The sequence below is a fragment of the Gobio gobio genome (genome assembly GCF_949357685.1).
Source record: "Gobio gobio genome assembly, chromosome: 23".
Taxonomy (NCBI): domain Eukaryota; kingdom Metazoa; phylum Chordata; class Actinopteri; order Cypriniformes; family Gobionidae; genus Gobio; species Gobio gobio.
The window spans coordinates 18,982,902-18,998,850 of NC_137119.1; the positions used below are offsets into that span (position 1 = coordinate 18,982,902).

The 15,949-nt window shown below is 36.5% G+C and overlaps 1 protein-coding gene across 1 annotated transcript in view; it reads left to right on the top strand.

The window, feature by feature from the left end:
* The window catches only part of vps41 (VPS41 subunit of HOPS complex), a 37,689-nt gene that overhangs the window by 14,467 nt on the left and 7,273 nt on the right, over window positions 1-15,949 (top strand). Inside the window, exons 6-22 of the mRNA XM_079806587.1 lie at window positions 1,218-1,280; window positions 1,743-1,808; window positions 5,863-5,982; window positions 6,064-6,210; window positions 6,296-6,362; window positions 8,423-8,520; window positions 11,934-12,063; window positions 12,206-12,321; window positions 12,404-12,460; window positions 12,578-12,639; window positions 12,743-12,824; window positions 13,685-13,777; window positions 13,902-14,029; window positions 14,137-14,281; window positions 14,493-14,534; window positions 14,623-14,673; window positions 14,778-14,915. Of these exons, the coding sequence (XP_079662713.1) occupies window positions 1,218-1,280; window positions 1,743-1,808; window positions 5,863-5,982; window positions 6,064-6,210; window positions 6,296-6,362; window positions 8,423-8,520; window positions 11,934-12,063; window positions 12,206-12,321; window positions 12,404-12,460; window positions 12,578-12,639; window positions 12,743-12,824; window positions 13,685-13,777; window positions 13,902-14,029; window positions 14,137-14,281; window positions 14,493-14,534; window positions 14,623-14,673; window positions 14,778-14,915 (1,605 nt within the window). The remainder of the gene's footprint in view (window positions 1-1,217; window positions 1,281-1,742; window positions 1,809-5,862; window positions 5,983-6,063; window positions 6,211-6,295; window positions 6,363-8,422; window positions 8,521-11,933; window positions 12,064-12,205; window positions 12,322-12,403; window positions 12,461-12,577; window positions 12,640-12,742; window positions 12,825-13,684; window positions 13,778-13,901; window positions 14,030-14,136; window positions 14,282-14,492; window positions 14,535-14,622; window positions 14,674-14,777; window positions 14,916-15,949) is intronic.

Sequence of the window (15,949 nt, forward strand, 5' to 3'; positions counted from 1 at the left end):
GACACATTTCTTAAAACTGCAGTTTTACGTGGGTTGTACATAGGCACGGCTCCTCAGCGCGGATTAATCTAATGTGTAAATATGTGTATGCTGTCACCGCACTGGTTGTGGATACTGTACTTTGGAATTACAGATACTACGTCTCGGAAGTACGACCAAAATAATACGTTTCACCGCAAGTAACAGCTTGTCTGACACTTTTGTGGTGACCAACTGAGAAAAAAAGCATTAACATAAATTGCGCTACCAACAGTGATTAAATTTAACGATCTTAGCTCACATCACATCAAACCGTGCAAATTATTATTATTATTGTAATACTTTTTCTCAAATTTGTTAATGTTAACAACATCAGCATTGCGTGACTACGTGTATTTAGTGTGAATTACCGTTACCTGTACATTTAAATTTCTGTACATTTTAATCTTTTGCTTTTGCTTCTCCAGTTGTCACCTTTCTGGATTAAAATCCGTCATCAAAAAGATATGTTTAATTATTCCAGCTGCTGTGAGAAATGGCTATAAATGATCCACCACCTGCAGCATCCTCACATGCGATACTACTACTAGCCGGACTCCTTTATGTATACAGATGTGACGTAATGGCGCAAAGACATACTCGGATTTTATTACAAGCTTACTGTTGTGAACCGGGCTAAGGAGATAGTTTTGAACACTGGCTGGTTATGTACTACTTGCTCAAAATTAGATTTTGGATCATTTTAAAGTTACAGACTGCAGCTTTAAGAGAAAGAGTATTTGAATAGGGGTTTTACAAAAAGTACAAACTCCACTTTATTTTGATTTTGAAGTATGTTGCCTGACCAGAAAAGGAAACATATGAACAATTCGAAGTCATTAGTTTAGTTTCCAAACCATCTTCTTAAATGTGAGAGGATACTTTACTTTTCAATAGAGGTTTTTTTTTTGTTTCATACAGACAGGTGTAGGTGAAATGTTGTGTTAAGGCTTGTTTGTAGCCGCCGGGGACTGCAGCACAGCTAGCGATTAAGTCGGTAGCATAAAGGCGTGCGAGGGCAGAAAGAGTTGACCTTTCCACTAATTGGGAGTCTGGCAGATGGTTAACTAGCCCGCTGGATGGTCTGATGGTTTGCCCTAGTCAACTGTTATCTCAGAACGCGTTTCTGGACCGCAGTGGTTTTACCTTAAAAAGACATCTCTGTCTCTCTTTCTCAATTTATCTCTCATCTTTTCCAGGTGCAAGTGTTCGGTCTGTACACCAGGGAGGGCTTCCACGAAAACTTTGACTGTCCCATCAAGGTAACTTATTGCTGTTAATGTGAGTCGTCGGTCCCCCGGCAATGTTTTTGCTGCCTGATGGGAAATAGCCCTTTGATTTCGATTTCCCGTCACAGCAAGCATTGATAATTCTTGAAAACAATGTAATTTCAGCCTGCTACTCGTCTTAATTGATTTCTCCAGGGTATTTCATATCATGCATGAGCCGCCTGTTTGTTGAGCATGAGTGATGTCACCTATGGCACACATTAAAGAGAGCCGGTGCTGTCGTGTTCTCATATCGATACTTTTGTGTATTGGACTGTGAGGATCAATCCTTTAACTTTTCCTGGGTTAAAAAGGACTTTATTGAGCATGTTTTCATGACTGGATGTAGTCTAACCCCCTCTGAGGCACTGTATGGCTTTAGAAATACTGGAGTGGACATTGATATTAACCCAGGTGTTGCTGTAAACTAAACTGAAATCCCTTGTTCAATTCTAGGTTATAGCGCTTCACCCTCAGTTCATCAAGTCCAACAATAAACAATTTGTGACTGGAGGAAATAAGGTGAGTCCAGTTTCAGAATCACCTGTGTTGGAGACACAGCTTAGAATGTGGTCCATGCTATGCCTTGATTCTATTCCCCTCACTGTCCACAAGTAGTTCCTCCCTCTCTACTTTTTACAAGAAAAAATTTGATTTTTCAAATATTCCGATCTAATATGACTTCTGATTTGTAATGTTGACAGAATCATAATCAAACACTGTTTTTTCGTTGGCCAGAGGAGAACTGGCACCCTGACTGAGCCTGATTTCTCCCAAGGTTTTTTTTCTCCATAATGTCACCTGATGGAGTTTTGGTTCCTTGCCACCGTCGCCTCTGTCACCTTTGGCTTTTGGCTTGCTCAGTTGGGGACACTAAATATTCAAGTATATTACTGATTCGCCCGCATAGACACTATATGATAATTGAAATGAGCTGGATGACATCACCGTTTTCTCCAGAGCGGCTGTACAGCAGAATCAAATTATGTTGCAGTATTTTCCTGTTTAACACTGTGAAGCTGCTTTGAAACAATCGGCTTTGTAAAAAGCGCTATATAAATAAAGGTGACTTGACTTGACTTATTTTGAACTTTCTGTTCATCAAAAAGCAGCACAACTGTTTTCAAATTTGATTATAAGAAATATTACCTGAGCACCAAATCATCATATTATAATTATTTCTAAAGGATCATGTGACACTGAAGACTGGAGTAAAGTCAAGTCAAGTCAACTTTATTTATATAGTGCTTTTAACAATGTAGATTTTTTCAAAGTAGCTTAACAGTGTTAAACAGGAAAATAATGCAGCATAATTTTATTCAGCTGTATAGCCATTCTGGAGAAAACGCTGATGTCATCAGTTCATTTCAATTATCATACAGTGACAGTGTGGGCTTTAGATTAATAATTAGATCAGTTATTTAGTTTATATGGTTAATTTAGTTTATTAATTAGATTTATTTCGATGTTTAGTTGAAAAATTTAGTATCCCTAACTGAGCAAGCCAAGCCAGAGGCAACAGGAAAGAGGAATACAGGAATACATTTCATTTAAATATATTAAAATAGAACATTTTAAATTGTAATAATATTTTACAACTTTTTTACTGTATTATTGATTAAATAAATGCAGCCTTGGTGAGCATTCATGGTGAGACTTTGAGACTTTTAAAAACATTTAAAAAAAACTTACCAACCCCAAATGTTTGTGCAGTTGTATAAATATTCAAGATTGGGTGCAGGCTTATTGCAAACATATACAAATCTTTATTGAAAACAACACATTATTTAACCAATGTTCTGAATTTTGAAAGGAAGTTTATTTGCCTTAATAAAAATAAAAACAAAAGCCACCTTCATGCCTGAAGTCTAAAGATGTATTTTGTGGTCTCCATCATTTGATGCTCTTGAGGTTTCAACACGAGGGTTAAACTAAATTATTAGAATGAAATCATTTTTTGTCATGTTGAGTGCCGTGTATTGTGGTTACTCAAACTGAAGCTGTTCGGCATGAAACGCTCTTACCGTCTTGGCCTTACATCGGGGTCAACATCAGGCAGAGAGCGAGTGGTCCATTTTCTCCAAAGTGTTGTTCACTAGAGAGATGTTGTCTCTTCTTGCGCAATAAATAACTGTCATTACATAGAGTGCCATAGTGTTCGCAACATGTAGAACACTCTTTGGCTTATGGACTAAACAAATACGCTCATTTTTCAAAGGACACAATGCTACCAACCCAAGATGCAATAGTCTGATACGTTCCAGACTCCATACATCTATAGAAATGAAAACAGGGTTTGAGTCTGTCGCAAAAGCACTTAGAAGAAGTTGATCTGTTTGCATGCACTGATCAGATATCTCGTGGCTGGAAACTTCAATTGTGAAGTGAATTTAAATAAATTCCACTGGTTCTTTGTAAAGTGGACTTTTAGAGATTTTGTTGAGACATACAAATCTTGGACCACTCAAATAGAGTCTTCTCAATTTCTGTAAATCATAGATTTTTATCCTCCGTGCCACGATTGATTCTCATAAAATGGCTTCACACCGTTACTGCATTGTGCTTATCTGAAGCAATTAACGGCGTCCATTGTGCGCCACGGTGGCCAAGTCCTCTGCATTTTCCTCCCACTTCTGCTTGTTTCCTTCTCTCTCCCTGGCTTAAGGTCCTCATAATGCAGCCCTGCCATGAAAATCAATACGGCTTCCACTGAAGACGCATCTTGTCAAAGGCAATTCAATTCCGTCTACTCGGCTCTTGGAGTGTCATCTCCTATTGCTGCACTGTGATCTGTTAACATAGCCAAAAGTGTAGAACTGAAGCGACATTGAACCGTCTTTCCTTTCAGTCACTTTCTCCGCAGTCAGGTCAGGTTGGCTGCGTGTGATTGTGTGTGGCGTTTTTGACACTTTCGATTCAAGGTTATCTGCCAAGAGCATTGTCGTTTTCCGTGCGTGATTTATTATCACACAAACCTTCAGAAAATATTATTTTTGCTCCAATAATGTCAGACAATTGTAGACTTAACTACAACGTTAAACACCTTTTCATAGAAATTCCATTGTTCGAGTCTCTTCATAAGATGTCAATACACATTATCTTCTTCTCCTTTGTGCTTTTATTGTTTCCGAGGTTTGATTGTGTCATACTGCTTACTTAAGTGACTTTATGAATATCCCATTATCTAAAGGTTGAACCGAATGTTGCCTTTCCGTAAAATGGATTTAGATTTTTAAATGGATCTTGTATTAGGATTTTTATTGAATCTACTGCCTGGATATGACCTAAACATGATAAGGCCAATGAATCTGCCTAATTAACTGATCCAATCAAATACTTTAGAATAATATTGTAGTTTTAGCAAAAAAAATTGTACCGTAAAGGGAAGAAAAAGAAAGTACCACAACTGCCACTTGTGCGATATCCTTTAAAAAATGTTTACCTTATTTATCCTGAAAGGGTGGTATTAGTACCTTAAAGGTACTCTACTGTTTAAAAGTTTGGTAACACTTTACAATAAGGTTCATTAGTTAACATTAGTTAATAATGAACTGCACTTATAAAGCATTTATTTATCTTTGTTAATGTTCATTTCAACATTTACTAATACATTATTAAAATCTTGTTTACATTAGTTAATGCACTTTGAACTAACATGAACAAACCATGAACAGCTGGATTTTTATTAACTAACGTTAACAAAGATTAACTAATGCTGAACAGAGGTGTTGTTCATGGTTAGTTCATGTTAACTAATGCATTAAATAATGTTAACTAATACAACCTTATTGTAAAGTGTTACCAAAAGTTTTTTTTGTTTTCTTTTATTAACCATGGAATCATTAAATTAATCAAAAGTGACAGTAAAGCAAATGTTTCAAATGATTTCTATTTCAAATAAATGCTTTTCTTTTGAATTTTCTGTAACACTTTACAACAAGGTTGTATTAGTTAATATTAGTTAATGACTTGGTTAATATGAACTAACCATGAATTACACCTCTGTTCAGCATTAGTTAATCTTTGTTAACGTTAGTTCATAAAAATCCAGCTGTTCATGGTTTGTTCATGTTAGTTCACAGTGCATTAACGAATGCTAGCAAGATTTGAATAATGTATTAGTAAATGTTGAAATTAACAAAGATAAATAAATGCTTTATAAGTGCAGTTCATTATTAGTTACTATTAGTTCATTTTTCACAATTACTTTGCTCAAATATTTTTGGAACCTTGGTGAGCATAAGAGATTTCTTTCAAAAACATTTAAAAATCTTACTGACCACAAAGTTTGAATGGTAGTGTAAATATTACTGTCTTTTAATAGGGTACAGCCCCAGTGAAAGCAGTTCTGCATTTTTGTTTTTCAAGAATGTAGGATAAACAATAAAAATGGTCTTGGATCAGAATTAAAAGACACTTGCAGTCACATTGACTTTGACTGTTGTTTGGTACATATTTGTGCTCTATGTTCTATTGCCCTCTGGTGTTTAGTGCAAGCAATACAGGGTATTTTGTTAAGTGTTGGTGAATCTCTGTGAGCAAATGCTCACTAACGTTAATGAAATATATCCCATAGCTTTTGCTTTATGAGAGGAACTGGCTGAACCGTTGGAAGACCTCTGTTCTGCATGAAGGAGAGGGAAACATCACCAATGTGAAATGGAGAGCCAACCTCATTGCCTGGGCAAACAATGTGGTATGACCAGACACATTAGAAACATTAATTAAGATACCTTACTAGTCATGATTGATCTAAAATGTACTTGATGTTTGTCAGGGTGTGAAAATCTATGACATCAGCAGTAAACAGCGCATCACTAATGTGTTGCGGGACAACACCAGTCTTAGGCCGGATATGTATCCCTGCAGTCTTTGCTGGAAAGACAACACCACACTGATCATCGGCTGGGGCTCTTCTGTTAAGGTGTGTGTTCAGAGCAACTGCAGAGCAAGTGTTTTAAAAAAATAGTCATTTTGATCATGTTTTTTGATTCATTTGTTTTTCTCAGATATGTGTTGTTAAAGAGCGTGACCCAACAGAGATGAGAGATCTACCCAGTCGCTACGTTGAGATTGGTACTAAAGCAATTACAGTCATGCACATAATGAGAACATGCAACATCATCATTAAATTAAAAGGGGTCATATGATGCCTTTCATTATTTTCCTTTTCCTTTTGTGTGTAATGTATCTGTTTATGCATCTATATGATCTGCAAAGGTACAAAGCTCATAGTCTCAAAGCGATTTATTCTGTCTAACAGAGAACACTGATCCAGACCTGCCTAAAACGCCTCAATCAAAGTCCAGATCACAATGTGAAATATTAGCAAAATGGCCACCCAAAGGCATACACAAAGAGAGAAGACAGGCTTCAGTGAAGTGTTGTCGCAGAGACGCTGTGTTTGGATGTAAAAGCAAAACCGTTTTGTTTGGCCTTTCGAAAACGAATTAAATTAGGAATCTGAGGTTAAGATTTATTTATAAAGCTGTTCCTGAGCAGTACAACCCAAAAGTTAGCACATTTTACTGATTAATTGTGTGTTTACAATTGCTTAAAGCCTTGGAAGCTGATGCTTGCGATTATGGGAAGGGGCGTTAAATTTCCGACACACGCTTGAGGTGTTTGGCCAATCACAACGCGGCGGTCTATTGGCCAATCAGAGCACTCTGAGCTTTTTGGAAGAAGGGGCTTTGTAGAAATCAGCTGCTGCGTCACAATTCGAATACTATCCATCCTAAATAGTATTTGAAATTAGAATTAGGGTGTCCCAAATCGTAGTATGTTGAAATGAGCATTCCAAAGATAGAATCCAAAGTGATCCATGCACATTCAAACGGCTAATATTTCACAAAACCCAAGGATTTAATTAGAACTACAAACATGGTGGATGTGCGAGTCTGGCGGTTAAGTAGAGAAGTTTAGATGAAAGAGTTTGAGTCATTAAAGCTACACTGTGTGATATTTTCCCCCATCTAGCGGTTAAAAGGTATATGACCATCCAGTGAATATTAGTTTCTCTTCCTCTCAATTCCGATTTCGTTTTAACTCCTGCGGTGGCCGATTTAGTCCAAGATTAATATGGCTTCCAGTTCGACCTCGTCCACATTCGACACGGTGCCATTGAGTGTTAAAACGCGAAAGGCGAAGCTTGAATTTGCGGGTATGTCCCTCTTTGGCTAATGTACTTTCAAGATGGAGGGGCAACATGGCGACCCGCATTCGAACCATTACCAATACATTACCCGTATGTATTTTCAATGGCATATTATAAACTTACGAGAATACTTTATTACTTGAAAGAAGTAAATATACATTAATGAGCACATATATTTTTGAAAGAACTAAGTGTTTTTAGCTAAGAATAAGCTAAAAAAGTTAGCTTTAATGATCAGTATCTAACCAGACGAAATTATATTTATTATTCAATGTTATCCACATTATATTTCATTTGCAACAGCATTGTGATTTTTTTTGTAAAGATATGTTTTGTAATTAACTTTTAAATGCATCATTATGCAAATTGCAAACACATGAGAAGAGTTCTCCACATGAAAGACCCATGATTGGCAGAACAATGAGCTACTACATTTCTCTCCAAAACGGTAGGAAATTAAATTAAATTGAATGTGGAGGATTTTAATTGTTTAAACTGCCCTGTCAATCATCTTGTCACAGTGACAGGATGCACGTAACTAAGCGACAGAGCTGTCCGTTAAAGATGCAGTTATGGTGAAGTAGTATGTCCCAAAGCTTGCCTACTCTTCTGCTACACACTCAAATGTATGTACTTTTTCTTTACAAAAACAGTACATACTTTTAGGGCGTAGCATAAGTAGGGTTGCGTGTTTCAGACAGACTGGGAATAGAAGAGCTGCAATAATGTACAGTATGTGAAACATTGTGTTTTTTGAACATTAAAGCATGCATTAGTAATTAAACATTAAATCAACCTTTTCTGTTTCACCTAATAAACAAAATAATGAATTAATACAAAATAACTTTTAAAATAGCATCAAATGACCCCTTTTAAAGGACAGTTTACACAAAAATGTCAATTCTGTTATCAATTATGCACTCAAGTTGTACAATAGCATAAATGCATGCCGTTTTTTGGTTTCTCTGGTTTCTTTCAGTGTCAGCTTTTGAGACTGAGTTCTTCATTAGTGGACTGGCGCCTTTAGCAGATCAGCTGGTCACTCTGTACTATGTCAAAGAAAGCACTGATCACATGGTAATTTTACACACTCTCACCAGTGTTACCTGAAGAAGTCCGCTTTTTTGAGTTAGCATGCAAACTATTCCAGAATTTCCTTTAGATCAGTGGTTCTCAACTACGTGGGCCAACTAGGAGGCCTCATCAAATGTTCAAAGGGCCACAAGATGGAGAGGCTGCTAACTGCAGAACCAATTGGTGGAGCTTGACGTCCAGCTTCCCCTCTCTGGACGTAATGGGTGGAGCTTGAAAGTCGAGTCATACCCTAACCATAACCTTATACCTAAACATAATCAAGTGATGATCACTGCAGAGCCAAATGACGTCCAGCTCCCTCTCTCTGGACGTAATGGGTGGAGCTTGAAAGTCGAGTCATACCCTAACCATAACCTTATACCTAAACATAATCAAGTGATGATCACTGCAGAGCCAAATGACGTCCAGCTCCCTCTCTCTGGACGTAATGGCTGGAGTTTAAACTAGTCCAGCTGCACCCCTCTAATTGGATGGAGTTATGTTTAGCGCATGGGTAGGGTTAGGGCAGGGATGGGCAAACTCGGTCCTGGAGGGCCACTGCCCTGCAGAGTTTAGTTCCACCCCTAATCAAACACACCTGATCCAGCTAATCAATGCCTTCAGGATTACTAGAAAGCTACAGTCAGGTGAGTTTGATCAGGGTTGGAGCTAAACTCTGCAGGGCAGTGGCCCTCCAGGACTGGATTTGCTTATCCCTGGGTTAAGGTGTGGTTGGGCCGTCTATCTCCAACCATTACGTTCAGCAAGGGGGAGCTGGATGTCAACTCCACCTATTGGCTCTGCAGTGAGCAGCCTCTCAATATAATTTTGTCAAGCTCTACCCATTAGGTCTACAGAGGTGGAGATGGGACACAATTTGGCTGTGCATTAAACAAGATGACATGAAGGGATAGTTCACCCAAAAATGAGAATTGTGTTCATTATTTACTCACCCTCAAGTTGTTCCAAACCTGTATGAGATTCTTTCTTCTGTTGATCACAAAATAAGATATTTAGAAGAATGTTGGTAACCAGACAGTTGATGGCGCCCATGGTATTTTTTTTTTTTCTTACTATTGAAAAGTCAATGGGGTGCCGTTAGGGCTGTCACGATATTAGATTTTTCACACCACCACGGTTATTGTGGCCAAAAAAATTCACAATATCGATATATATTGCGATATCTATAGACACCTTGGGGGAAAAAGTTATCAAATGAATTGGTAACACTTTACAATGAGGTTGTATTAGTTAACATTAGTTAATGCATTAGTTAACGAACTAACCATGATCAACACCTCTGTTCAGCATTAGTTAATCTTCTTTGTTAACGTTAGTTAATATAGAGCTCTTCATGGTTTGTTCATGTTAGTTCACAGTGCATTAACTAATGTTAGCAAGATTTTAATAATGCATTATAATGTTGAAATTAACATTAACAAAGATTAATAAGTGCAGTTCATTATTAGTTCATGTTAACTAATGTTAATTAATAAACCTTATTGTAAAGAGTTACCAATCAATTTTTACTTTGTTTATTTATTTTTATTTTTTACCCAACAAACATAATTGGATAATGATAAACACAGGGTAATAGGCTACTCTGTTACTGATAAATTGTCTTTGAAGCTCCCTATGAAATAACAAGAGAGAAAATACTGTCAAGTACAACAGTATGATGATGAATAAATATTAACATAAATGTTATTGGCCATGACTAGATTGCAAATACAAATAAAAGAATATACATTATTCATTAATTAAAATAAACTATGAGACCGCGGCAGCAGCAGCAGAGCCGCGTTCCTTCAGCGCAGCTGCAAGAGTTGTGGCCTTTTTACACCTGCTCACTTCATTCATTTTCTCTGATCATATATCTATCATATTGTGAAGAGATCAGGAATAAATGTCTTCCGAAATTCTTTCGAGGCGGATTTAAATCTGATCACTCAGATCCACCGCACCCACCACGCGCATGACCCACTGCGCGCAGGGCACCGAGTGCTGAGGGGGCACTACAAGAAGATGCAAGAAAAGACGCAAACGGCCGCCAGTGAAACTGAAAGTAGCCCAAGGCTCAGAATCAGATGCTCAAAAACACAATCATCTTCATTAAAACTAATGAGACTAAATGCTCTTACCAGTGCTTAGGTCGCTGGTTCTCCTATTACGGCCTTTGATCTTGAAATGAGCCGATAAATAAAATACAGCTCATATCTGTTACTCTCGTTGTCGTGAACTGAATTTGCATAGCCTATTGAGTGGAAATTGAGAGGTGTAAGGTAAGACAACCTGCATGGTTTTATTTTTATAGTTTAGATTGTGTAGCCCGTTTCGTTTGCAGGCGCCGTTGCGTGCGAGCCTGCCTCAGCTTGTCAAAAATGCGTTTTTACTGTGGTGGTGATAGTAAACATTTAAACTTACATTGTGATATGCTTGAAGTGTTTTATATATATATGGATTTTATTAGGCAAGACAAGTCAAGTCAAGTGTTGATTTGAGAGGATACATTTATCAAACATGCGGTTAACTCACTGTCGGCCGCTTGGTCCTCACTTTAAAAAACAAAAACTTTAATTTAACAAACAAAAATTGCCCCAAACATTTTTTATAAATTAACTAAATAAAGAAACGAAACGAAATATAACAAATTTGACATTGCAAACAAAGCTGAACTATTTTTATGGCTGCAACAGTGTGTAATAGAGAGGGAGGAAAAAACACACGGACTCGGGACACCGGAGTATTTACGCGTCATGTTATCATACCAGTCCTGTTCATTTTAAATATTGTGGTTATCGCCAATACCGGTATATTGCCACACCCTAAATTAACACGATGTCGATGTTTCGTGCTTTGAATATCACGGTTATCGTCAATACCGGTATATTGCGACACCCCTAGATGCCGTCAACTGTCTGGTTACCAACATTCTTCAAAATATCTTCTTTTGTGATCAACAGAAGAAAGAATCTCATACAGGTTTGGAACAACTGGTTTTAAATAAGACAAAACAAGACGTAAAATCAAGATGTAAGCTTACAACATTTTTATGTTAATTCGTTCCCTCAACACTTGCCGGTTTATTTAAGAACTAGGATTCTCACAGTCTTGGAAAACCTGGATATATGGAAGATAAAGTATGGAAATTAATAAAATCTTAAAAAGTCATGAAATGTTTTATAATAAATATGAATTAAAATAAAAGAAATGCATTTATAACAAATAAATAAATATACAATTCTATAAGGTTATGTTAAGCTTGAAAACATTGTATTGGGTAGAAATTGCTATTTGTGAGTAAAAAATATATTTAAAAAAAAAAAGTCCAGTTATCATGAACGATTTCAGAAGTCATATAAATTAATGTGAGAGTAAAATGTATATATTATTAAATATAATTGTGTTTGTGACAGGAGGAAGAGTTCAGAACACGGCCTCGTTTAGACATCATCCAGCCGTTACCCGAAGGCTGTGAGGAGATCTCATCTGATGCTCTCACTGTACGCAACTTCCAGGAGAACCAGTGCAGGGACTACAGGCTCGGTATGATGAAGACAGAATGAGTGAACAACTGGAATACCATAGGGATTCAGGGGCATTCAATTCGCTTTCAATCCCCAGTTTAATCAATTAAATTCCCATTTTGATATAATCGTTTTAAAGCCCATCCTTGCTATTATTCCAGAACACTCAGAGGGAGAGTCTCTATTCTATATCATCAGTCCTAAAGACATTGTAGTGGCTAAAGAGAGAGACCAGGATGACCACATCGACTGGCTTCTGGAGAAGAAGAAATATGAGGTTTGTGTTCAGCATATCATAACATTTAAAAATCTGAGTTGTACTTTAATGATTTCTGATTTGATTTGGACCTTTGTCACAGGAAGCACTGATGGCTGCAGAGATCAGCTTCAAAAACATTAAACGACATGACGTACAGGTGAAAACACATCAACCTTAAAATGTGGATTTGATGCTGTCTTTTTTTAGTATAACACTATCAGATAATAACCTGGAATCACAATGTGGGTGCTTCCTGTCTGTGCTCTGTGAATAGAAAATTGGAATGGCGTACATCAATCATCTGGTGGAGAGAGGAGATTATGAGACAGCTGCCAGGTACAGGACATCAAGACTCTGATTTAATAACCTGTTAACCATTTAAAATAAGAGGAAGCTTTGATGCATGCCCCCTTTCTCTCTCTATATTCCTCGATGACAGGAAGTGTCAAAAAGTGCTGGGAAAGAACATGGATCTCTGGGAAAATGAAGTTTACAGGTTCAAAACCATTGGACAGTTGAAAGTGAGTGTATAATTATTTGCCACCCTGCTGGACTTTTATAGTAAATGGTAATATAAAATCTGTGAGAATAATAATTCATAAAATGAAAATAATAAAAACTGTGATAATAAATTATTGAATTATTATTATTATTATTATTATTATTATTATTATTATTATTATTATTATTATTATTATTATTATTAGTTATGTACCACACTGACTGTGACAAAGTTAATGCCAAGAGAAATGATCTATTAATATGAAAAGTATATGAATACTATATTAAAACACAACTTATTTTTAAGCAAAAACATAATATTATGCCACTTATTTTTATTTTTTTTTTACTTTTTTCCAAGAATTTTAGTGTGGTCTTTATTTTGATTATGTTGTAATAATAACAATAATAATAATTATTATTATTACAATTATTATTAATCATAAAAATATATATAATCATAGTAATCAATAATACAAAAATCAGGTTGATGATATTATTATTATTATTATTATTATTATTATTAGTACCACATTGACTTTGACAAAGTTCGGAAAAACTAACAATTAATATAAAAAATAAATATTCTTTTAAGCAATTATATAATGTTATGCCTTTTTTACTTTTTCAAGACTTGTAGTATGGTCTTTATTACGATTATGTTGTTGTTATAATAATAATAAGTGGTATTACTTTTATTATTATTATTATCACTTAACAGTTACATACCACCCTGATTTTAAATGAAATCAAATGTCTGAGAAATGAATAACATTTTAAAATATAAAAATATTAGAAAGTGTAATAATAATAATCTTAACCTGAAATGCTTAATTTTAGCACATCAACAGCCCACTTACTCCATTCTTCTTTCTCTCAGGCCATCAGTCAGTACTTACCTAGAGGAGACCTCCGTCTTCGACCAGCGATTTATGAGATGATCCTTCATGAGTTCCTCAAGACTGATTATGAGGTATGTTTTCCATTACATTTTTTTCAGTTGCATAAACACGACATTGTAACATGTTAGAAAGACCAAAATGTGAACAACATCCTTTACGGACGCAAGGAAATTCCCTTTATTGTTTCTCACACAGGGTTTTGCCACACTGATTCGTGAGTGGCCAGGAGAGCTGTATAACAACATGGCTATAGTTCAGGCAGTGAATGAACACCTGAAGAAGGACCCAACCAACAGGATTCTCCTCACCACACTGGCTGAGCTGTGAGTGAATGTTGCCAATTTGTCATTGTGTAATAAAAGCTTGGGCAAAGCTGCTTTGTTACAAAGTCAGACTGGTTTTATGTGTGTGTGTGTGTGTGTGTGTGCAGGTACACGTATGATCAGCGTTATGATCGTGCTCTGGAGATCTACCTGAAACTGAGACATAAAGATGTTTACCAGCTCATTCACAAACACAACCTCTTCTCCTCCATCAAGGACAAAATTGTCCTGCTCATGGATTTTGACAAAGAGGTAAAACATCTGTTTTTTGCTTTTGACCTTATTGAATTTAGAATTTAATACCAGAAACTTTAAATGAAATGTCAAGTGCATAAGTTCAGGAAGTTATGGATTGTTTTACTGATATATATATTATAGATGACTTTGGAAGAATGTGATTTATAGTCTCAGTGATGTGTCTGAAGGATACGTCCGCCTCTTTGTTCTCTCTATGTTTTTTCAGAAAGCTGTTGACATGCTGCTGGATAATGAAGATAAAATATCGGTGAGTTCAGTGCAGTGTCCTCTGTCTTCTGATTAAACCCTCTCAAACTCTCTGTACAGACGAACATCTGTGTGTTTCTCTCCTTCAGATGGACAAAGTGGTGGAGGAATTAAAAGACAGACCTGAGCTGTTACATGTGGTACGTTGAATATGAGCTGCTTTAATCATGCAGATGTTAATGAAGGATCCAGAATATTTGCAACTTTGGATGCTTAACTTCCTTTTTGCCTGTTTCTCCTCCAGTATTTGCACAAGCTGTTTAAGCGAGACCACCATAAGGGGCAGAAGTACCATGAGAGGCAGATCAGTTTGTATGCTGAGTTTGACCGACCCAACCTACTGCCCTTCCTCAGAGAGAGCATGCACTGCCCGCTAGAGAAGGTCTGTACAAAATGTACACCATGTTAAACAATATATAAATATTAATAATACATTAATGTTGACCTATTCTTACACTGCCATTCATTTTGGGGTCGGTAAGATTTAGACAGTAAAGAGATTTACAATGTTACAAGAAAATATTTATTTTCAAATAAATGCTGTTCTTTTGACTTTCTATTCATTAAAGAATCCTGGAGAAAAAAGGATATTTTTCCTCAAAAATATTAAGCTGCACAACTGTTATTAATATAACATATTTCTTGAGCACCAACTAAACATATTAGAAGGCTGGAGTAATGATTCTGAAAATTCAGCTTTGCCATCACAGGAATAAAGTACATATTTCACAATATTATTATTTTTACTGTATTTTTAACATTAAAAATACAAATCTTACCAACCACAAACTTTTACTGTAGTGTATGCTTTTGAAGAACTTTTATACAACATTAAAAAAATAAAATAAAAATTCAACCATCAAATAAAAGGTTCTAATGTATTTTCTGTTTTTTGATTTTCTTGTTTTTCAAGACATTGACTTTAACGAAGCTTTGAGAAATTAATTAAATGTAATTAAAAATACACAGTATGTATGTATGTATACACCAATCAGGAATAACATTATGACCACTGACAGGTGAAGTGAATAACACTGATTATCTCTTCATAATGGCACCTGTTAATGGGTGGGATATATTAGGCAGCAAGTAGTCATTTTGTCCCTGTAAAGTTGATGTGTTAGAAGCAGGAAAAATGGGTACGCGGATTTGAGCGAGTTTGACAAGGGCCAAATTGTGAAGGCTAGACGACTGGGTCAGAGCATCTCCAAAACTGCAGCTCTTGTGGGGTGTTCCCGGTCTGCAGTGGTCAGTATCTCTCAAAAGTAGTCCAAGGAAGGAACAGTGGTGAACCGACAACAGAGTCATGGGCGGCCAAGGCTCATTGATGCACGTGGGGAGCGAAGGCTGGCCCGTGGTCCGTGTGGTGCCAACAGTGGGCACGTGAGCATCAGAACTGGACCACAGAGCGATGGA